The sequence below is a fragment of the Elephantulus edwardii genome, unplaced genomic scaffold (assembly GCF_000299155.1).
Source record: "Elephantulus edwardii isolate Elephantulus edwardi_28Jun2011 unplaced genomic scaffold, EleEdw1.0 scaffold00048, whole genome shotgun sequence".
Classification (NCBI taxonomy): Eukaryota; Metazoa; Chordata; class Mammalia; order Macroscelidea; family Macroscelididae; genus Elephantulus; species Elephantulus edwardii.
Window position 1 is genome coordinate 8,537,501 of NW_006399798.1, and position 24,196 is coordinate 8,561,696.

Here is a 24,196-nt window from a genome sequence, read left to right on the forward strand (position 1 = left end):
AATGTCTGTTTTAATTGTCCCATTGCCACAGTGCTTGTCAAAGCCAGTTCTGATTAATCTCCTTTGTCAGTGTGTCCTTTGCCATTCCCTATCTCTCCTCCCTGAGAGAGACTTCACCCTGATTCATAAGGAAAAGGGGATGGCGTATTCTCTTAGCTACTATAGGCTAAGTGAGTCCAAGATCCTCTCAGTTCCTAGAAAAGCCTCCTCTGTCCTGGGCATGTCCCCTCCCCCCTTCTCTCTCTCCAAGGATAGATTATGACATCTCAGGAAATGTTCACTTTGTCTTACCTATCTATAGCGTTTTGGGGGTGTTATTTTCTTGATTTGAGTGAAAGTTTACTAAGCAAATTGGGTTTCCACTCAACCATTCATCCACATTTGTAAGGAATAATGGGCCCCTTGCACCTTAACTCCAGACTCTGAGACTCGAAGAACTAGATGGTGCTTGGCTGCCTTCCCCCCAACCCCCCAACCACACTACGGGGCTCACAAGAAAAGGGCCCAAGTAGGAAAAATGTGGGACAAAACTTTAAAACCATAAAAAGGCCTGGTTTCCTAATCCCACAGAGACTGGTGGAACCCTGGGACGATGGCCCCTTGACACCCTTCAAACCTGGTACAGAGCTCTGAGGAGGTTCTCAAAGGGGGCCCTGGCAGGCTCAACCTAGACTCAGCTGAACACCTTCAGAGGTTGGGGGAGGAAGCAGGCTGACCTTGAGGTCTTGTCTACCCCACAGGTGTGCCTCCGCCCTCCATCACCTGGTACAAGGATGCGGCCGTGGTCCAGGTGGAGAAGCTGGCCCGCTTCCGGCAGCGTGGCGATGGGGGCCTGCAGATCAGTGGCCTGGTGCCCGACGACACTGGCATGTTCCAGTGTTTTGCCCGCAATGCAGCCGGCGAGGTGCAGACCTCCACGTACCTGGCTGTCACCAGTAAGTTGGCCTTCCCTGGCCTGCTGTGACCCTCTGGCTGGGGACGTGGCTTTCTTCCCACCCTGGAACCTCCTTACAATAGAATGCTGTCCAAAGCTGGGCCTCCAGAAGGTACCTAGCCTCGCAGCCTGGGGACCCCCAACAAGTAACCCCGCCATTGCTCTAGCCCTGAAGTCACAGCTTCTGAGGAAATCTCCAGTGTCTAGGAGTTACCCCAGTGACTTGGAGCCAAGGACGGGCTCTTTGAAAAAACCAGCCAAAAGCCCAGTTGCAATGGGATCAGCTCTGATGCACAATGACCCCGTGTGCCTCGTGGAAAACTGTACCCCATTGTGTTTCCAGAGGGGTCACAGTGAGTCGAGTAGCTGGCAGGGGGTTGGTTTTTTTGGAATAGCTACCCTGGTGGCACAGTGGTTAAGCACTGGGCCCAGTCTGCAGGAGGAAGACGTGACTGCCTTGTTTCCATAAAGGTTCTCAGCCTCGGAAGCCCAGAGGGGCAGCTCCTCTCTGTCCTGGGGCGCAGCTTTGAGTTGGCGTTGATGGGACAGCAGTGGGTGGGCCTTGGCTCGGCTTGGGGTTTTGATAGCCGCCCACTCGATAGAGCTGTCCTAGCGATGTGCCGAGAAACCGAGTATGCCCAATGTGAAAATGGTCAAGCTCCGTGTCAGTGTCTGTCCACATGTCCCCTTATCAGCCATATACGAGGACGTGAGGGCACCTCCTTGGGCTCCACTCGTGGCCGGCAGATGGGGGACAGCACGAGCCGGGGGGCTGTTCTTGCCTCTGTCGATGCCGGTGAATGTAGTCTGTGCTTCAGCCCTGCTCCTGAGAGCGTCCACCATGTCCGTCAGTGAGAGGTGGGCTTAGGGACCCGAACCCAGAACCCAGAGGCTGTGACAAAGCCCACCTGGCTGAGAGGAGCTCCTGGAGCAGCTGTTAGAGAGGGGGCTGTTTTCTTAGCAGCCACTTTTTCCTGTAAGAAACCAGAGCTTCTCTCCTAGTTCCACGAAGGCTGACTCCCACTGAAGTACTCACAGCTGTGGGCCTCTCTCTGGGGTGTCGGATCTCCCCTGACTGGAGGCCCAAGAGTCCAGGCAGCAGGAGGCATGATCACCCACTCATGGACAGCTGGCACAGGAGCCCAAGGGGAATCTCTGTGCCCTGGCCAGGGCTGGGACCCCTCAATGTACCTCCTCCTTTTCTGGGGGTTAATAGCAGAGGCATGGGGGCAAGTCTGTGGCTGTGAGGCCCTCCCCAGGGTGTGGCTAAGAAACCCCACTGTCTCCTCTCACAGGCATCGCCCCCAACATCACCAGGGGCCCTCTGGACAGCACGGTCATCGACGGCATGTCTGTGGTGCTGGCCTGCGAGACCTCAGGAGCCCCTCGGCCAGCCATCACGTGGCAGAAAGGTAGGAGGTACAGGCTGTGCCTGGGTGGGGAGGTGGCCTATTCTGTACCCTTGGAGCTGGACTCTGGAGCCTTCCAGGTCAGGCCCAGCCCCCTGGACAGGTGTGAAGGTTGTGCATCGCACAGTCCATGAGACCATCACGGTTCGTACCTAGCGTGCACTACAGGCTCCCCAGCTGTTGCTCAACCAGCCTCAATTTCCCCATCTGTGAAGTGGAGACGGTGAGAGTGGTACCCCAGGGTCATTGAGAAGACCCCATGGGAGAGTGTCCTGTCCCTGGAGCCCGGGAAGGGGTGGCTACCAGATGCTGTCCCATGTTAGTTTTTACTGTTGTGAGTGCAGGCTGGAGACCACCCCTCCTCTCCAAGGCGTTGACCCACCTGCCCTATCCTTGGTCACACCTGCTCTATGGTCTGAGTCCCAGGCCACACATACCTCCTCCTTCCCTCCTGCACATTCACCTTCACAACTCCCTCATGTACACACTCAGGTACCCACGTGTACATGCATGTGAGCACATATATACACGCACATACGCACAAGCACGTGAATGTTTGATACTAACTTGTAATAAATGCAGCCATATTGTTGCTGTTGTTAAGGGCTGTCGAGTCGTAGGCGACTCATAGGAACCTTATGAACGAAAGTCCTCGGCACTTGCGTGACTTTCATCCTCTCTCCAGGTTCATAGGGTTTCCGGAGGCAAGCTGTTACGGAAGTGGATGCCACTCCTGTTTCCAAGCTTGTTTTAATCGGGGAGCTCCACCAAACACTGTCCAACATGGGTGACCATTATCACATTTGACACATCAGTGTCACAGTGTTCAGCTTCACAGCAACCACAGGTTACCTCTGTACAGCAAGTGGACACACCAGGGCTACACAATCAAGCATATTGCAAAAGGGAAATACACACTCTGGATAGATACATTCTCATGCCCCTCTTGCCCACACAAGTGTGCAAATAGACACACGCAGACTCACACCTGGAGTCGCCCAGCCAGCCACAGAGCCCCTCTGCTGTCCAGTGGATTCCAGCCCATCATGACCGTTCTTCCATCAGGATTCTGAGGCTGGAAATCTTTCTCTTACAGAGCAGCTGGTGGATTCAAACCACCATCGTTTCAGTTGTTTGCAGCCTGGGACTTGATTTACACACTAAGCCATCAGGGCTCCTGACCGGAGAGGCAGGTCTTTCTTTAGCTTGGGTACAGTGGGTGCCTGACCCCCACACTCTGAGCACACCCAAGCACCCCTTCTGCAGTCTTCACTCCTGCTGTCTGGTCAGGGCCCGTCTGTCAGGCCCCAGGCCCCACCACAGAAGGATGCTCCAGGACTCCCTGCCCCGTCCCTCTGTGCTGTCCTCCCTCCTTTCTCTGACCTCACTCCCTTGAAAGTGACTTCCTGCCACAGGGCGCCCACCCCCACCTTGTCAGCACCGTCAGCTGCCCTCCCCCAGCTCCCTGGCCAGCGACTGCCCCGGGCTCTGGAGACAGTGAAGGGCAGACAACGCGGGGACAGGTCGTGAGGACAGGGTGCATCAGGAGACTTGGGCTTCTGGTTCTGCCCTCTGTGGCTGGGTGACCTCGTACCGTTCACCAAGTCAGAAACCTCTCTGGCCTCAGGCTTCCCTGGGACCCTCTAGCTTTTCAGTGTCAGGAGCCTGTCTGAGGCCACCCTGCCACCCTGCCAAGGAGGGCTGGGGAGTGGGTGAGTGGAGGGTCTGGGCATGCAGAGAACTCCGGCTGCTGGAACAGGGTGTAAGGGACCAGGGCAGGCTGGCGTGGACTTGGGTGGCAGAGGCCGCCAAGGTGGAACATTGAGGACTCCTGTTGCAGAGTTTCCAGGGTCGTGTCGGGGGGGAGGGGGGCTGCCTGCACAAGGTCATAGGGGGTTGCCTGGGTGGGGGCTGGGGGCTGACTGGACAAGGTGTTGGGGGTCTATCTGGATGCAGCATCAGTAGGCCGACCTGGGTGGTGTTAGGAGGCTACCTGGGCAAGGTGTTGGTGGGCGTCCTGATGGACTGTGAGAAGGTTGTCTGGGTGAGGTGTCTGTCAAGGTGCAGCTTAGGCAGGGTGTCAGGAGGCTGCCTTGGGATTGGGGTGTCAGGGAACTTCCGGGGGGGGGATGTAGGAGGCACTGCCTGAGCAGAGATTTGAGAGATTGCTTGGGGGCGATGGGGGGCTGGGCTGGGGAGCCGCCTGTGTGCACTGCTGGGGTGAGGAGTCAGGGGCTTTCTGGGTGAGCTGTTAGAAGGGCTGCAGCGTGAGCCCCTCCCCACTCTGTCCCCTGCTGCCCCCAGGGGAGCGCATCCTGGCCAGTGGCTCTGTCCAGCTGCCCCGCTTCACACTCCTGGAGTCCGGCAGCCTTCTGGTCAGCCCCACGCACATCTCTGACGCTGGCACCTACACCTGCTTGGCCACCAACTCCCGGGGGGTGGACGAGGCCTCGGCAGACCTGGTCGTCTGGGGTAAGTGAGTGTGGTGCGCGAGGTCACTTTACAGGTCTGTCCAGTGGACATCTTCACGAGAGGGCTTGACAGAGGAGAGGGGCCTGGAAGGGCAGGGGCCTGGACATGGTGCCTGTTTGTTGGAAGTGACAGTGGCATCACAGCCGTCTTCACACACTGGAAGGCAGACGTCAGTAAACTCTTCCAGTAAAACACCTGAGAAGGGGCTATTTTGGGCTTTGTGGGCCAGACGTCTCCGTCACGGCCCACAGCAAGCGGACAGCCACAGACGATTTGTAACTGGTGGGCGTGGCTGCCTTCCTGTAAGCAGGTATCGACCCAGGCAGGTGGGGTGAGGGGCTCAGCCCCAGGCTGTCCTTTGCAGGTCCCTGTTTTAAGGGAACCTCCTCAAGCCCTTTTCAGTCTGAGACTGTACCTCCTGGGGTCCCCCCGGGTGATATGGGGGGCCTGGCACTGGACTGAGTATCCGGAGTCTGTCTGACCCTGTGTGTCTCACTGAGGTGCTGTGAACATTTCCCCATTATCACATCCCTGCCTTTAGAGTTGGGAGAACCTTCCAGTCCCCATTATAAACGTGGCTTCCTAGAAGTAAACAGCATGGATGAACGTTTTCTTCCCGGTCACCTTCCTGGGACGTCCACACTGCAGACCTGTCCCAGCTGGGTCTGCCTCCACTCACCACCTAGTCCAGCCACACGGTCCCCATTCTCCTAAAATCGCCTTCCCTCCTCCAGCACCACCTGCCTTGCTCTGGGAACCACTTCCCTTTTCTCACCACGCTGTCCCCTCTACTCTCCTTCAGCCCGGACCCGAATCACTAAGCCCCCCCAGGACCAGAGCGTCATCAAGGGCACCCAGGCCTCCATGGTGTGTGGAGTGACCCATGACCCCCGAGTGACCATCAGGTATGTGCCCGCTAACTCTGTGACCCCATCGTCCGGCTCTGCAGGCAGGAGGGGGGGGCACTCACAGGGGTAGCTTGTGGTTGGACATAAGTACTGCCCCTGGGGCCGTGCTGTGTCCTTGGGGGCTGTTCGTGGAGCTGAGGGCAAGGCTGACCCAGCAAAGCTGAGAAAGTCAAGTGCCATCAAATCGAACCCGACGAGCAGTGACAGGGTCTCACTATGACCTGTGTGTGAGAGTGGATCCGACTCCACAGAGTGTCCAGGCTGGACTTTTGGGAGTGGATCACCACACCTTTCTTTCTCCAGCCTTCGGGATGGACTCGAATCTCCCGCTTCTCAGACAGCAGCTGAGCTGCCTGACGTAACACGGGAACCGTTTGCACCCATCGGTCGACTCAGTGACTGCACAGGACAGGGTGGAGCTGCCCCCGAGGCTTCCAGGGTTGTAAAGCTTGGTGGGTTCAAACCTGTGACCTTTCACTTCGCAGCCAAATGCAGTAATTACACTGTTGTCAGAGCTCCTGCCTGTGCACCTGCAGAGGCTAAATAAATCCCTGGGTTCTGAGCCACCTGGAATTGGCTTGTAGGGTGTCAGAGCGGGAGGAAGAAGGGATGGGCCTGTGGAGGAGGAAAAGAAAGGTGCAGGAAAGTCAGTGAGCAGTGGAGGGCTCTGGGCTCTTGCTGAGACCCTGAACACCCCTTGCAGGACTTTCTGCCACAGGGGACAGTGAGGGGATCTCGGCAGACAGTGCTGGGTCTGGGGACAGTGATGGCTGTGGGGTGACCCTCAAGGTGAAGCAAGTGAGGGTGAAAATGCCTGGACCTCCTCGCCCAAAGGAGCAGCTACCAGGGAGCCTGGCTCCATTGAAGAAAGCAACCGGTAGTGGCCAAAAAAAGCTGGCCCCTCCCCAGCTGCAGGAACGTTCCAGGATTAAATAAAGCTGGGAGGGCCCCTGACTGTCCCCCGAGCCAAATCAAAAATAGAACTGCTGCTTACTTAAAAATAAACGTCCCCTGCAAGCTGCTCCTCTATTTCATGGGCAGTGTCACTTCTGAAGCAACTGGCTGCAAGCTACAAGGGACACAGAGGCCACTTGGAGAAAGGGGTGACCCCTCGCCAGCCCTCGACGCCACGCCTGGAGGCAGCTGCATCCTGGGGCGCCACCTGGTGGTCACTGGGCATATGACAGTCCATACAGACCTGCCTAATGAGACCCAGCCTACAGGGCTGCCAAGGCAAGGGTTGGAAGTTCAAGTCCACTCAAAGGAGCTGTGCAAGAAAGGCCTGGCTGTCTCCTTGGGAGAGGGGGGAAATCAACCCTTGAGAAGCCCGTGGAGCATAGTTCTACTCTGACCCATGTGAAGTTGCCCTGAGTCAGAATTAACATGATGACAGCTGGTTTAGGGGGAACCAGGACAAGGTAAAGGGCACTGGGCTTTTAGTCCAACCCGATTCCAAGAGGGAAGAGAACTCAGAACCCTTGAGGATACATCTGAGACACTGAGATACACTCATTATCATGTCATGTCAACATAGATGCAAATGCATGCATTGAAATCACATACATATATTTATAATATCAACAACTTTTTTTTTTTGAGGGGGAAGCCAAATTCACAGCAGTGGAGTCAATTCCAACCCGTTTTGATCTTTCACTGAGTTTCCAAGGTCTTACATCTTCACAGGAGACTCCCTCATCTTCCTCCCAAGGCGCAGCTACTGGGTTCAAACCATCAGCCTTTTGGCTGGGAGCTGGATTCTTTACCCACCGTGCCACTAGGGCTCCTCCCTTCCTTCTGTGCTCTCAGGACACAGCCCAGGTCTGAGGTGACTGTGACCTGGGGAGGTTCCTAGTGTCAAAAGCCTGCAAAACAACTTCTCAACAGAGCTCGCCTGTTTGCCGCTGAGCCCAGATCAGCAGAATCCAAGCAAGTCACCGTTAGCTGTTAATCATGTTTATAAAAATATTAGTGCTGCTATTTTTATTCTATAACTGCTCCTTGTTAGGTACTGTCAAGTCATCACTGACTCATAGCAACCTCACAAGGCAAAGAGAACTAAGGCTGCAGTCTTTCTCCCCAGGAGCCCCTGGGTGGCCTTGATCTGACAACCTTTCAGACGGCAACTGTGCACTTAGCCTCGGCACCGCCAGGACTCCCTAGATATATCCTCGTATGGGGACAATGGTGATTTAGTGATGGGATTCTCCACTTGCACATGGGATACTTAGGTTCAACTCCTGGCCGATACACGGAGCTCCCACCACCTGCCAGTGCAGACTTGTTTGTTGCTAAGATTCTGAACAGATTTCAGCCAAACTTCCCAACTAAAGCCAAACTCGGGTGAAAGACTGGCAGTCTGCTGAAAACCAGCCAGTGAAACCCAAGAGAGACCAAAGAGCTGATCCACAGCCCATCATGGGACAGTCCAGACCCAAGGCGTCGGGTCGATCCATTGGGCTTGGGGTCTCCCAATCAGGGATGATAGCAGCTGACAACAAGCTATATTGGTTTGGGAATAAAGAGAAAATAGACTGAAAAACAGAAGAACCAAGAGAAATTACAAGATCTGCTTCTCCTATTAGAGATTATCAGAATAACATCTGGGTGCCCTTTGACAAGTTAGAAAGACGCTGTCTTTTAGTCTGCGTTTTCATTTCAGAATCTGCTGTGGCTCCGTCCCCACGTTAATAAACGCTGCCCTGTAAGCTCAGTTGCCCCGTGGCCCGCTGTAAGATGTGAGGTAGTTCAGGGCATCTGTTCTCTGCTGAGTGCTTGCATGTTGTCTCCGTTTTTGCTAATCTGAAGAACTCCTGTCGTCAATGTCCTTGTAACTGGTTTTTTTGCACCACGTCCTTGATTTCCTGGGGATTATCTGAGGTGATTTGGGGCTCGGGCCCCCAAGAAGCACTCCTCGTAACTGTGGGATAGCCAGCTGTATACCTGAGGGTTCTCTTGGAAAACCTCACCCCATCTAAATGGAATGAACTCACAGGCTGTTGCTTCGCTTCGCTTCTTTAATTTCCTTGAAAATTGTGGAAATTTTCAAACGCACAGAAGGAAGAGAATGGTACGATTAAGCCTCTTGTACCTATCACTCAGCTCCAACAATTATCGACATTTGCCTATTGCATTTCATCTACTCCCTCGCTTTTTTTATATTTTTGAAGAATATTTTAAAAGCAAATGCCAGACATGTAATTTCACCTTAAGTGTGTCTGTGTCAATTGCTTTCTGAAAGGACTCCTTATAAAATCACAACCACCACAATGTCACATTTAACACAATGAACCATTCTTTGATTTCCTCTCATGCTAATCCCTATTTCCGTTTCCCCCACTGTCTACAAAGGATCTTTTTGTGTCGTTAGTTTAATTCAGGATTTAAACAAGGTCCACACCTTGCAGTTGATGAGTGTGTCTCTTTTTGTTCTATGATTGGTCCTGTTTCTTTATGTTTTTTTTCCTTTTCTATGGATACAGTTAATGTGTTGAGAAAAACCAGGTTCTGTCAGAACAAAAGAAACTCTGGTGGCTTAGTGGTAAGGAGTTGTGCTGCCAACCCAAAGGCAAGCGGTTCAAATCCACCAGATGCTTTATGGGAGAAAGATGGCCAGTCTCCTCCTGTGTGATTTACTGCCTGTGAAAACCAAGTGGAGGGTCAGCTGTGAGTCAGTTCTGACTTGATGACACTTAACTCCAATCACAATAGAACAGAAGCCAGCTATTTCCTGTAGATGAAAGAGCAGGAAATAAGTATTTCAGTCTTGGGGAGCTTTGTATTCCTTGTCATAACTAACTGTGTTCCAATAAAACTTTATTTACACAATAACTAATGTCACAAACATAATGTATAAGAATTGTGGAACAGAAGAGCCATTTGGTCTTAGAAACTTTTAATCAAATCACAATAAGATTTTTTTTATCATTAAAAAAATGTTTAAGCTTTGGTCACGAAGAAAACTTCATTTACACAAACAGACAGAGGGTTCTGTTATAGTGTTTCTAACTTGTTCTTCTGTCCCCTGTATGTCTAATTCAATTCCATTAACTGCTAATTACATTCAACTTCAATTGTCTTGGCAGAAATACTTCACAGGTGGTGCTGTAAACTTCCTACAGTGCCGTATCCTGAGGCAAATCTGTCATAAATTGTTTCTTAAGCAACGAGATTTGTTTTTAAGTAAAAGTCCATTCAGTACACCCACACCCTACCTACTGATTCTTTTCTGCGTGAAGACATCAACTGAAGGTGATTCCTTTTGGCAGTTTGGACGGAAGTATCAAAAGCCTTAAAAATGAACTCAGGAATTTCACTTCTGAAAATTTAACCCTAAGGGAAAGATTGAGAAGGTGTGTACGTATTTTGCTCTAAGAACACAGCGTTAAATATAAGAGCAGAGAATAAGGACTGACTGCCCAGCCGTCCAGTATCAATCACACTCTTCGGCCACCTCCCTGGGCGTCCGTGCAGCTGATAGAGTCCGTGGCTTGCCAGGGTCTCCTTAGAAAGAGTTTTACGGGTTTGTTGGTTCTTTTTTTCCAGTGGAAAAAGCAGCTGGTAACAGTCAGCATAGTTCGACAGTTAACTAGATAGCATTTTGTAAATATACTTGTGTGTGTGGAACTACATTACGAATTGTCATCAGCCGTTTACCACCTGCTGGATGCTACTCTTACTTTGTGTTGTTGTTGTTGTGTGCCGTGGAGTCGGAACTCATTAGCGGACCCTCTAGTGGGTTTTCCGAGACAGTAAATCCCACAGGAGGAGCTCGCCCGTCTTTCTTCTGTGGAGCATCTGGTGGATTTGAACCTCTTGCCTTTGGGTTGGCAGCACAGCCCCTTACCCACTAGACCACCAGAGTCGCAGTGAGTCTGTGAAATTGGTGACGTGATTCTCCTGAAATTACAGCTGAGGAAACGGAGGCACAGAGACCTCCAGTGAACTGGCCAAAGACCACCCAGTGATAGGTGGCAGCGGTAACATGTGGCCAGAGTGTGACCTCAGGACCCTCTTACCGTGTAGTACAGCTCATCCTACCTGCAGGGGGGCTGGGGCAGAGAAGGTGCACCTTCAGGTGCTCATTACCGTTACCCAGGACTCACAGGAAGCTCTGGTGGCTTCATCGTAAGGAGTTGTGCTGCCAGCCCAAAGGTGCACGGTTCGGGCCCACCGGCAGCTCCAAAGGAAAAGGATGGGCAGTCTCCTCCCGTTCAGGTAACTGCCTCTGAAAACCCGCTGGGGGCCCAGCTGTAAGTCAGGTCTGGCTTGACGATACACCACCACCACAAGAGTAATTGAGAATTTCTTCTTTTATTGCTGTTTAAATCTATGTAATATACTTTTCTAATTTGGCTGTTTTAAAAATTAAGCTAAAAAGACATTACAGACGACGACTCCCTCTTCTTGGCAATGCTTCTTGTTGTCAGCCCCTGACCTCTGGTGGGCCCACGTGACGCAGAACTGAGATGCCATCAAGTCGATGGTCACTCATACTGACCCTGGGAACATCAGATCTGGACCCTGCCCTATTCGGTGCCAGCCTCACCAACTCTGATAATCTCGAGCCCACTGTTACAGTGGCCATGCGGACAGGTCCTCTTGTGGAGGGTGGACCCCGGCTTCTCCGCCTCCACGGCTGTTAAGGCTGCCGGTTTCTAACCACAGAGTTCCGCGATCCTGTGGGTTAAGCCCTTGCCCACTCCCCAGGCCTAGCGGCTAAGCGGGTTGTTCCCCTGGTCAGCGGGTCCTGGCTGCACCGCACCCCGGCCATGAGCTGAGGACCACGCTGGCCTTCTTGGGGTGCTGGCACAGTCCTAATAAGTATCTTTCCTCCAGAACAATTCCAGAAATGATATTTCTTATTGTCAGGCGCGGGCATGCGTGTCATTTCTCAAGCTCCTTCTGTCCTGCCTTGACTGAAGCTAAAGTGATTTTTTTTGGACACCAGTGTCAATTTGTCACCGTGATACATCGATCTAATAATTCCCTTCATAAAACTAATTCCAATATGTAGCCTGGCTGGAAACATGGATGCTTTTCCCTTTTATTCCTCTCTTCGGAAGGGCACTCCTGGCCTGCTCCCCTGTGCTGAGTGCCTGGCAGCAAAGCTTTGACCTCAACCTCGTCTGAAGGTTCAAGCGACTGATCATGACTTCGTGTGTTGACCCTACTACCCTCAGGGATGGTGTTAACACTCTTAGCTGCCGACTAAAGGGTTGGAAGTTCAAGTCCAACCAAAGGTGCCTTGGAAGAAAGGCCTGGCAATCTTCTTCCCCAAAAATCCGTCACTAGAATTCCTGTGGAGCCAGTTCTGCTCTTCCACACGGGGTCACCGTGACTCACTGAGTCGATGGCTGTGCAGCTGTTGCTTGTAAGCGGCTTGGGGCTTCACTCTCCCTCAAGTGTAGATCCCTGTCCAGCCCACCACCAGGTCCAGGGGCTCTGCGGTGACCTGCGGCCAGGAGGCTGGAAGCTTCTCAATGGGTGCACACTTAGAGCATGCCTCTCCCTCCTGCTTTTGGAAGGAGCCCAGGTGGCACAGTGGTTAAGTGTTTGGCGGCTAAACAGAAGTCTGGCAGTTTGAATCCCCTGAGCGCTCTGCAGGGGAGCTCTGAGGCGGCCCCTCTGGCAGGGTGAGTCCTCCAGCAGTGCCGAGGGAGAAAGACGGACACTGTGTCCGTGTGACTTACAGCCTCGGAAACCCAGTGCAGAGTTAGCGAGGAGGCCATCCTCACCGATCATCAATGAACTTCCATAAAGCCTCAGACAAGCCACGTAACACCTCCCTGCAGAGCTAATCCCGGCTCCTAATTTCCGTGCCTTGGATTTCCGAAGCTGTAATCTTAACATATGAGTGACCTCAGGTCAGCACAGTGACCGGAGCCCCACACCCCACCCCTGTCACGTGCTCTGAACGACATCCCCACAGCGCAGCCTTGGAAGCCCTGAGGCCGTTCTCCATGCAGTAGGGCTGCCAGGAGTTGGAGCCCAATTCACAGCAGTGGGTTGGTTAACTCCCCTTTGGAAGCAGCAGTGATGGTTCAGTGGTAGAATTCTTGCCCTCCATGTGAGAGACCTGGGTTCGAATCCTGACCGTGCCACCTCATACACAGCACTCGACGCACCTGTCGATGAGGTCTTGCCAGGTGCTAGGATGCTGTACAGATTTCAGACAAAGACGAGGAAGAAAGGCCTGAGAGCCAACTATGAACAGTCGGTCAGTGAAAACACGATGGGCCACAGGGAGGCCATAGACTGTGCTCGTTGTGGAGATGGTGTTTGGCATGAGGTCCTAGTGGGCACGAGGTCAATCTGAGCAACAGCAGAGCAACGACACCTTCAGGGGCTCCCTGCCCAGGTCCAGCTTCAGCTCGGCCCCTTGGGGCACCTACATCCCTGCCCTCACTCCTTGTTGCCTCTCTTCCTCAGGTACGTCTGGGAGAAGGATGGGGCCACCCTGGCCATGGAAAACAACCCCCGCATCCGCGTGGACAGGACCGGTGCTCTGCACATCTCGCAGACGTGGTCGGGGGACATTGGCACCTACACCTGCCGAGTGCTGTCTGCTGGGGGCAACGACTCCCGTAGTGCTCACCTGCGGGTCAGGTGAGGGGTCCCAGGCCCAGGGGCGCAGGCTCAGAAGAAGCCAGGTCCCCTTAGCAGGCCTGGCTTGACCTGGGCCCGCCTGCTTTCTCTTGGACACACCCCAAGCATTGTCCCAGGTCTTCCTCCACTCAGGTGCATCTGGGTGAGGGTCTGACCAGGGTCCCCAAACCAAAGATGAATGTCCAGATAGAGGCCCCAAGGCGCGAGGCACCACCCCCTGACTCCAACCTCACAGGTGGCCCCCCCCACCCCTCTCTCCTCCAGGCAGCTGCCCCACGCCCCCGAGCACCCAGTGGCCATGCTCAGTGCAGTGGAGAAGCGAGCCATCAACCTGACCTGGGCCAAACCCTTCGACGGCAACAGTCCTCTGATTCGCTACGTCCTGGAGATGTCCGAGAACAGTAAGGCCCAAGCCCAGCCTCCGCCCCTGACTGCAGCCAGGCCCAGGGAGCCAGGGAGCCCGTGCTGAAAGCAAGGGAGTCCCAGATAAGAACTCCTCTTCTGTACCGTGGAAGCTTCCCTTCCTCATCTGTGAAATGAGTCCATGGTGCTTCCCTTCTTGGGTCCTTCTAGAGTTTGAACAAGTTAAACACACACGAGTGCGGCGTCCAGGACCCGCAAGGGCATGCAAGCTGGCAGCTCCGTGTATTTCCATTCTCCAGGTCCCCGGATGTGAACCCCAAATCAGCTGACCTGTCTCCTCTGTCACAAGCGGGGTGCCAGGAGTTAGAATTGACTTGCTAGCAAAGGGTTGCCCTGTTTGAGGATTCTGAGTGGTGACTTGAATATGGGTCACCCAGAGCTCATTAATTAGAAAAGAAACAAGTGGAAAAAAGATGCATGCATCCCAGTTCCCATGAGCTCTTGCTTCTCCCCATCATCCTCTGACTCCCGTCATATGGGCTAAAGTAACAAGAGAAAAGTGGTGCGATTGGCATCGTCTTCCACACACAAGGACAGGCGCTCTTCTGCTGGCCCAGACCAGTAGGCTACTGGACACTCACCTCAGCCCCACCCGATTTCCCTTGCAGATGCCCCCTGGACCGTGCTTCTGGCCAGCGTGGACCCCGAGGCGACCTCAGTAATGGTTAAGGGCTTGGTTCCTGCACGCTCCTACCAGTTCCGCCTCTGCGCCGTCAACGACGTGGGGAAGGGCCAGTTCAGCAGGGACACGGAGAGGTGAGGGGGTCCGCTGTCTGCAGCTGGGCCCTGCCAGCTGTGGTGGGCGGGTGTGAAGAGGGGCAGAGCACCACCAGTCCAGAGTGGTGAGGTGAGGCTGGTCATTTGGAGTGCCCCGCCGAGCTGCTCGTTTCCCCTCCAGCCTCAGTCTGCAGAGCTGTGAAATGGGGCTAAGAGTCCTCGCAGACATACTGTGAGGATGAAGTGACAGGATACAGGGACAGCACTGGAAGCAGCTTCGCATGAGATAAGAGAAGTGTAGCTGTCCCCCCCCACCCCCCGAGGTGCAAACACTATGGGCTCTTGGAGGCTGACAAAAGGCTGACGATTCTGAGTCACCCCAGGATGAAAAGCCTGGTTGTCAGGCACTGAAAGCCACACAGGGAGCCACCCAGAAAGTCACTGTGAGTCAGAAGCCACTCACACTAGAGCTGTGCAGGTCCCAAACGTCTCGTTCTACTCTGTGATCACTGTGTGAAAGTCCCAGTGGGTCAGAGGGTCTCCTTAGCGTCCTGTGTCCTGTGGGGACCATCAGTGTTTACCAAGTCCCAGCGAAGTTGAGGGCCTTCACGGCGTCTCGTGTTCAATGCCTTGTGTGACACCAAAAGCCACTCACCAAAGCTTTTTCAGCATGATGGAAGCAGACTACAAGCAGATCAGCTCTTCCCAGACGTCCCTCTGTGACGCCCTCACGTAAGGAGGGGCCTGGTTGTAGCCAGCGCAGCACATGGAACAGGCGGGAGCAGTGGGCCTGGCTTCTTGGAACAAGACTGGAAGCAGCAGAAACCACTGCACCGTGCAGCAGTGCCTGACCCCGGCGTCTGCTCTTGGAGTCTTGTAAGGAGCCCTGTGGCGTTGTGCCTTATATGCTGCACCAAGTGAAAGGTTAGCGGTTCAAATCCACTAGGCAGTGCTCAGGAGAAGTGCCAAGCAGTCCCATAAGGTCTTACAGACTCAGAAGCCCAATGAGGGTCTCCATGCCTTGGAATTGACTGGTTTGAGGTGAGCTGGACCATGTACCAGGCCTGTGTGACCACTGAGGAGGGTCTAGGAACCACATAAGACAGACCCCAGCCATGCTGCAGCTGTAAACCACCAGAGGCCCTGTGGTATCTGAGAGCCCCTGTATCCAACGCCATGTGCCACCGAGTAACCCTCTGTTGGGGTCTCTGCACCCTAATGGGCCACGTCCCCTCACAGATGGTGAAGATGCGATTCCCTACTGCAGGTTTGGTGAAGACGGGGTGTGTGCAGTGCATTCTGGGCCACCATCCATCAGAAAGCGAGCCACGGAATAAACAAAAAGGGAAGACATCTATCAAAAATAATGAACTTTTGTTTTTAATGGATACCTGTCAGTTGTGTGAAAAATCCACAGAGGATGTGTCCTCAGCAACGCCAGAGGAATCGGGTGCTGGGGTTCTGCAGGCTGGGCGCCCCGAGCTCTCCGCTGCAGTCGCCCCACGCCTCAGCGGAGGGAGGGGAGGCAAGGGGGAGTATTCAGGTCAGCTCTCTGCGATGTCTGGAAATTCGTCCTTCTTTTGCAGTCTCCTTCTTAAATTCTTAACCACTCACAGCTTCATCAGCCTCAACAGCAACTGCTTTGAGAAATGGGAGGCTGAGGACGGTGTCTCTCATAGAAAAGAATTTTTTAAGAAAATTGTGTGTGTGTATACACATACATACATACATATATTTGGAAACAGGAGTGGCATCCACTTCCTAAATAACACGCCTCTGGAAACTCTGTGAACTTTGATAAATGTCGATAGTGGTAGAGGGGCTTCAGGCCTTTTGTTCATAGGGTCGCTGTGAGTCGTGCTCAGCTTGAAGGCAATCAACAACAACTAAGATAGATAGATAGATAGATAGATAGATAGATAGATAGATAGATAGATAGATAGATAGATGTAAGTTAGATAAACAATAGATAGATAATAGATGGATGGATGGATGGATGGATGGATGGATGGATGGATGGATGGATGGATGGATGGATAGATAATGGATGAATTGATGGATTTGATAGCTAGTTAGCTAACTTAACTGAGTGATAGAGAACTAAATTGAATTGATAAATTTGAAAGCCAGCTAGATAACTAGTCAGACATTCGATGGATTGATTGATTGATTACTAGATGGCTGGGTGGGTAGGTGGGGGAGGAAGGACAGTTACACATAGATAGGGACAGATCAGGTTTGGATGTCGTGGAACTCCTGTGAGGCTGAGATAGATAGATAGATATAGATGAATAATAATAATAATAACAACAACAATAATAATGGAGATACAGAGATAGAGACAGAGATACACACACAGCCGTTGTTGATGGTCAGAAGGAGTCCTGGTGACATAATAGTTAAATGCAAAGTTGCTCACTAGAGAGTTGACAGTTCTAACCCACCTGAGAGCACTGAGGAAGAAAGGGCTGGCTGTCTGCTCCCATAAAGATCCTAATGCAGGGAGCCCCGCGTGCAGCTGATTTTGTCGTCCAGGATCTAACTCAGTAGAACCTAACAGTGACCCTGCTGGGCCAGCGGCTCCACGGTCCGTTCATTTCACTGAGTGTTTTTCACTGGTTCTCTGGGGCAGTCAGGAGCCTCAGTGGTGCAGTGGTGAGAGCATTTGGCTGTGAATCAAAAGGTCCATGGTTCAAACCCATCATCAGTGGCTCTGCAGGAAAAAGATGAGGCAGGCTGCTTCTGTAAGGAGAGATGCACAGAGTCTAACTGTCCCACGGGTTTCCAAGGCTGCCGTGGAAACCCCTGTGGGACAGTTCGACTCAAAGCTCCCGGGTCCCTGTGAACCAGAATCGACTCCATGGCCCTGGGGTTGGGCTTTGGAAAGCACAGGGGTCTCCTGGGAGCCTCATACAGTCTCATAAAGCAGGTAGGTGAAACTTTATTTTTCAATTCTGTGTAACAAGCTCAGAGAGGTTAAGCATCTTGCCCCAAAGCACACAGCAGCCAAGTGGTAAGTCCACAGCTCAAGCCAAGATGCTCTGGACCCCAGACCTCCTGACTGCACCTCGTAGCTGTGCAGAGTGATCCAGGACTGGATGGTAGGGCGCCGGCCCCCTCGCCCTGACCCTCCCGTGCTGGTCCCAGAGCCTGAAAGCAGGAAGTCTCACTCAGTCTTGGTGCTTCCGCTTCCAGGGTGTCCCTCCCCGAGGAGCCTCCCACAGCCCCTCCGCAGAACGTCATTGCCAGCGGCCGGACCAACCAGTCCATCATGATCCAGTGGCAGCCTCCTCCAGAGAGCCACCAGAACGGTCTTCTGAAGGGTTACATCATCAGGTAGGGAGCACCCCTGCCCCTCCTCCCATCCGGGACCCTTTAAGTTAATGAACCATAAATCAAAGCACCCGTTCAGTTCCAACTTGCACTAGTCATCCTACCAGTGCCCAGCCATCCCACGTGCCCGCAGTCACGGCGTGAGGCAGCACCACACGGCCTCTCCATCAGTAAAGACATCCCACCTCCAGGGCCACTCTAGACACCGCCCAGGGTGCCAGGGACTGAGCCCAGGCTGAGCAGACTGACCCTGCACCGTTGTCCCCTCCCCTTCCCCAGGTACTGCCTGGCTGGGCTGCCCGTTGGATACCAGTTCAAGAACATCACAGATGCCGATGTCAACAACTTGCTGCTGGAGGACCTTATCATCTGGACCAACTATGAGATCGAGGTGGCCGCCTACAACAGCGCTGGCCTGGGCGTCTACAGCAGCAAAGTCACTGAGTGGACGCTGCAGGGAGGTGGGAAGGCTTATGGCCATAAGGAGCAGACACTTCCTCCCGGGTCCTGTACCTGTCAGGTCACATACCTATGGGTCCTGTACTTGTAGGGTCTCATAGCTGTGGGTCTTGTACCTGTTAGGTCTGTGCCTGGCAGGGTTTGAACCTGTCAGGCCCTGGACCTGTGGATCTTGAACTTGTGGGATACTATACCTGTGGGTCCTGGACATGTGTTCCCTAAACGTGATAGGTCCTATAACTATCAGATCTTCTTCTACTTGATAGGCCTTCTACCTGTCAGGTCCACTGTGTGTCAGGTCCTGTACCTGTAGATATGCCACCTGTGCCCATAGGGCCACCTGCAGGTCTTACACCTGTGAGTCCTGTACCTTTAGGTCCTATAGCTGCCAGGTTCTGTACCTGCGGATCCTGTCTCTGTCACTGTGTCTGTGGGTTCTGTACCTGCCAGGTGCCCAGAGCTTCAGCCCATGTCATCTGTTTTCACTGCTGGAGACTCTGGGTCTAGAGCCAGTGTTCTGTGTCCACTACTCCTCGTGGGAGGACTAGACAGAAGCCAGAGATAAGATTGGATTGGACATTGCCAAGGGCACAAGCTTCAGGGACATGGGGGACCTTCTGGGACGTTTTGTGCTAACTGGACCATGAAACATTTAGCTTTACGCCTCAAACCCACTCGAGCATATTTTTGGTGCCAGTCACTTTTCTTTGTCGTTATCCCATGAAGCAGGTCCAGTCAGTGGGTCAGTGTTCTTAAACCCAAACTAATCCAGAGAGTAAGGGCGCCCACGGTCTACCCAGGAGGGAAGGGCCGAGGGAGGAATCTTTCTCCACTGAACTGTGAGAAAACCCTTCCCCTGCCCCGTTGTGTCTCTCTAATCCCCTCCAGTGCCCACCGTCCCTCCCGGCAATGTGCACGCAGAAGCCACCAACTCCACAGCCATCCGCTTCACCTGGAACGCCCCCAGCCCTCAGTTCATCAATGGCATTAACCAGGGCTACAAGGTACCAGAGCCGTCGCCTGTCCCTTGGGGAACCTGGAGCTTCTCCCGGGGAGGACTGGGGCGGGCAAGGGGGCCAGCGAGGTGGGGGAGCCGAGGGAGTCCTCCCTACTGGTTCTGACAGCATCAGAGGGCTTGTGATAAAGGCCAGCGGCACACGGGCTCCCCAAGGTCGCGTGAGTGCCAAGAGTGTGGACGCTGTCTGGTCTACGATCCGGCACACAGCTCATCCTCCAGGGTTGTTGGCGAAGTCTGGCTTATCTCAAGCTCAACAACGCCTGGGAGTAGCTGTTGTTGTTGTGGTGTGCCGTCGAACTGGGATTGACCCATCGCTGACCCTCCGCGGGGAGTTAATCACCCCAGAGGAGAGTGTCCATCCTTCTCCCACGGAGCAGCTGGTGGATTTGAACCCCACGCCTTTGGAATGGCACTGTGATTTCTTACCATTAGGCCTTTAGAGCTCCCTGGGAGTAGCTGTGGTGCCATTTTTTTAAAAAATCCAGATGCCACTTCTTGCTTCTAAGCTGTGCTTCCAGTCGGCGGCCGGTGCTGGGACGCGTCTCCTTGGGCTGGTCTGCGGCCAGCACTGTACTCTGTAGGACAGGGACACACGGGGTTGAAATCCTCACTGTGCTTCTTGCCAAGTCTTGGACATGCTCCTCCGTCCCGTGTGAGAGACGCTCAGTCAGTCAGTCCTTGCGCTAACTGCTGAGGGACCAGAAGCCCGCCCACGTGTGGACGGAGGTGACAGGCACACCTGGTCCTAGGTTTGTATGAGGCGTAATCCATCGTTGTATTCATCAGCACAGCGGGGGGACACGGCCAGGCGCACGCAGTGGCTTTGGCAGAAGCAGGAGCAGTACTGGTAAACGCTGGTGGCTGTTGACTGACTCACAGTGACTCCAGGTGACAGTAGACCTGCCCCGTAGGGTTTTCTTGGCCGTTACTCATCACGGAAGCAGATTTCCAGACCTTTCTCCTGAGAAGCCAATGGGTGGATTCGAACTACCAACCTTTTGGTTGGCAGCCAAGTACTTAGTTCTTGCATACCCAGTGCCCCAGTGCTCCTTACTAGTCACTTTCAACCCATGGCAGCCCATGTGTGTGTTCCACACAGAGCTATACGCCGTGTGCTCTTCCTTACCTGATTTTAAGGAAGGAGCTCACCAGGCCTTTCTTCCTAGGTGCCTCTGGGTAGATTTGAACTTGACACCTTTTAAAAAAAAAGTTACTTTCATTTTCTTTGCTGATGTATTTATTCTCGAGCCATAAGTGTTTGTTTCCTCAGTTTCTTCTGGGAGATCTTTTTTTCTTCTGGGCAACCTCCTCTTCTGGTTTAGGAACAATCTGTTCCTTTTCACTAAGGTTCATCTCAGTATGACAGGGCGAGTCCAATCATGAACTCTGTCCGTGCAGCAACGCACCTTGGGAGCTGTGTTCACCTGGATATGCTCAACGACCAGAGAGAGAATCAGCTTCTAAACCCTTAAGTTCAGCGTTACTTTCAGCATGTTTAAGTATCTGCAGCAAATACTCGGCACTCTTTTTGGGCCATCGACCTTGTGTCCGACCTGGGCACACCTACCAAGTCCACCACTGTAATGTCGGAAGAGTACGCGCTGCTTTTGCAAAGTGACATCTTTCAGATACTTGGTGGCTTTCCAGATATGGGTACCCTTGATGGCCTGGGTCGTTTTCCGAGTGTTCTTAAAATGGACCAGGAGATTTGAGCCTCTTGATTTGCATGATTTTGTGGGATTTTTCAGGTCAAGCACGTAGCAAACTGTTTTGGGAGCTCACCTGAGGCCGCTCACAGGAAAAGCAAACTTTGCACCTTTTGGTTCACAGTTGAGTGCCTGAAGCCTTTCGCCCCCAGAGAGTGCAACAGTGGTCTTTCTAGGTGCTGTGGAGTTGCCTGAGCCCTGGTTCCTAGTGATCGTGTGTACAACAGAAAGAAGCCCTGCCCGGTCTCACGCCTCTCTCACCGTCTCTGCTGTGTGTCACCCATTGCTGCAGTCACTGTGTCTGTCCATCCTTGCCGAGGGTCTTCCTCCCCTTCCCTGGCCCTCTGTTTTTCCAAGCAGCATGTATCTTTCCAAGACTGGCCTCCCTTGATAACATGCTCGAGGTATGTGAGAGACAGTCTCGCTCTCCGGCTTCACTTAGTCCAAGACACATTTATTCTTTTGGAAGTCCCTGATATATTCAACATTCTTCGCCAGCACCGCCATTCAAAGACATCGCAGCTCCTTTGATCTTCCTGATTCCTTGTCCAATTCCCGCCTGCATATGGAGCAATTGAAAAGACCATGGCTTGGGTCAGGCACACTTTAGTCTTTAAACCAACATCTTTGCTATTTAGCACTTTAAAGAGGTCTTTGAGGGCCGATCTGCCCGATGCCATTCCTCATTTGATTTCTTGACTGCTGCTTCAACGGGTGTTGATGGTAATTGTAAACAGTGGTGTTAGGAAGAGGGGATGTGCTATAATTAGAAATGTGCTGAACGCCGGGACTTCTCACCAGTCTTATCGTAGAGCAGAGACCTCGGGCTTCAGGCCAGGTCACCCTGCCCTCCCTGAGCTGCACCACATTGTCCACGTTGTCATCGGGTTGTTGGCCTGTGGGCAGGCTGGAGGGTGCCTCCTCCTCACTGCAGACAGAGCCTGGCGGCAGAGTGCACGAGGGGCGTGGACAGGGCTGCCGGAGTGTGCAAGGGAGAACCCAGGCTTCAGGTCGGAGCCCCGGGACCTGACGATCCCAGTGACTGCTGTCATTTCTGGAAGGTTCCCACACCATGTGTGTACTGTGTCACCTGTGCAAGCCTATCCCTTGCACAGCCTACCTCAGGGCCTTAATGCCACAGCTGGGGACAGCAGGCTGGAGGGAGCGAGTCACTCACAGAGCGTGTTCTGCTGCTGGTGTCACTTGTAAGCCAGGGCAGGGTGGCCCAGAGCAGGGTCCATGCTGACCTGGGCTCTCGCAGCCCCCACAAGCAGGAACTTAAGGTCAAGCAGAGAGCAGATCGGGTAGGTGCAGCCGCTGAATGCCCGTGGCGCTCGCTCGCTGGCTGGAAAGTTCCTGCTAATTGAGACGCAGGGGGAGCTGGGGAGGGAAGGGAGAGGCCGGGCCATATCACACTCAGGATCAGAGCAGCTAAACTGAAAATAATTAGCTTCTTGCCGCCAATTTGAAGCATGACGCCTCCCTACCCTGTCTGGGATGGCTGGGCTGTAAACTTCACAGCAGTTGACCCCTGAGAGCTAGGGCCAGCCTAGCATCTGGGACAATTAGGACAAGGTGACCTAGAGCGAAAGGGGGTGACAAGGCACCCCCAATTCTTAGGATTAACAGGGCACAGCACAAAGGAGTTGTCGATGATGAGGCAGGTGGAACTGAGCTTCCAGTTTGGAGACCAGGAGCTGGTGGAAGGAAGAGTAGGACTTGCTCGTGTTCATAGAGCACCTGCTTTGCGCCCAGGAGTCCTAGGGGCTGTGGCACTAGGATTAAAGGATTTTGCTGCTAATCTAAAGGTCAGTGGTTCGAACCCAGCAGCTGCTCTGCATAGAAGGATGTGGCCGTCTGCTCCTGCAAAGTTCAACTGCCTTGGAAACCTTATAGGGACTGTGTGCCCTGTCCTGTGGGGTCGCGCTGAGTGGGACAGGGTTGGACAGCAGTTGGGCTGGGCTTCTGGTTCTCTGTGCCAGAAAAGATGCCCAGACACCCCCCCCCACGTGCTTTCTCCCACACCAGCTTGTTGCAGCAGGGGGCATGTTACCATGCTCACCCCATTTGACAGAGGGAGATACTGAGGACGAGGGGGATGTAGTTTGTTCAGCTGCCAAGAGCGTAACCACAAAGCTCAAATCCAAATCCCAGAGACCGCACTGCTGCTTACGTTCAAAGTAAAAATGTATTATGCATTTTCTGTGGTACAAGCATTACTGTGATTTGAGCTTTTGAAAATATGGGTAAAAGTCACAAATACCTCTTAATCCCACTCCTCAAAGATATCCACCATAAAATCATCTAAGTGTCCTCTTTGCTATGGGCAGAGAGAGAGGTAATGTTTTTATAGAGTATCTGCAATACAGGAAGGAGATGGTGTAGTGTTAAAGAATTCGGCTGCTAAACAAAAGGTTGGTGGTTCGAGTCCATCAGCTGAGGTGGAATGCTTCAATTCTATAAAGGTTTACAGCCTTGAGAGTTGTCCAAAGTGGTTCTGTTCTGTCCCACAGGGTCACGCTGGAGGGGCAGTGGGTTCGATTTGGGAAGCAGGAGTGGCATCCACTTCTGAAATAGCTTGTCTCCAGAAACTCTCTGAACATGGAGAAATGATGAAAGTTATACAAGTGTTCAGGTCTTTTGTTCATAGGGTCACTATGACTCTACGACTCGACAGCACTTAGCAACACCAACAACAACATTATATATAATACACATTGCACAGAACTTTATTAACTGTTACACATGCGGGCAGTGTTAGTTCAAGCAGAGGGGAGCTGCTTGTGTAGGCTCTTCCAGGCTGTAAGCCTTGGGAAGCAGGTTGCCAGCCCTTTCTTCCAAGCCTCCTCTGAGTGGGTTCAGACAGACAGCCTTTTATCTAGTAACTGGGCACTTGACTGCTTACGGCACCCAGGACACACTGGCACGCGTCCTTCTGCACACGTCAGGTGAGAAGGCGCTTCTTTTTCTTTCAACGGTGGAAAATAACAAACAGATACCTCCAGAGGCGCCCCACCTGGGCACGCGCTCACACAAGTCCCAGCTCGAGACGAAGCGTGCTCATCTGTCCCCAGCCCTCCGGCCCCTCCCCTGGGATGTTTGGAAGCCAATCCCAGACATTATGTCATTTCATCCATAAATATTTCTTTAGAGAAATATTATAGAAAAGGGCTCTGCTTAAAACATAGCCACAGTAACCACGCTTGTCATTA

At 53.0% G+C, this 24,196-nt stretch overlaps 1 protein-coding gene across 1 annotated transcript in view; it reads left to right on the forward strand.

Moving 5' to 3' along the window:
• SDK2 (sidekick cell adhesion molecule 2) overlaps window positions 1-24,196 on the forward strand; it is a 270,400-nt gene that overhangs the window by 160,081 nt on the left and 86,123 nt on the right. The window contains exons 10-19 of the mRNA XM_006886394.1: window positions 741-935; window positions 2,230-2,346; window positions 4,648-4,815; window positions 5,618-5,720; window positions 13,152-13,328; window positions 13,593-13,729; window positions 14,360-14,507; window positions 17,664-17,804; window positions 18,081-18,262; window positions 19,149-19,264. Coding sequence (XP_006886456.1) covers window positions 741-935; window positions 2,230-2,346; window positions 4,648-4,815; window positions 5,618-5,720; window positions 13,152-13,328; window positions 13,593-13,729; window positions 14,360-14,507; window positions 17,664-17,804; window positions 18,081-18,262; window positions 19,149-19,264 — 1,484 coding nt within the window. The remainder of the gene's footprint in view (window positions 1-740; window positions 936-2,229; window positions 2,347-4,647; window positions 4,816-5,617; window positions 5,721-13,151; window positions 13,329-13,592; window positions 13,730-14,359; window positions 14,508-17,663; window positions 17,805-18,080; window positions 18,263-19,148; window positions 19,265-24,196) is intronic.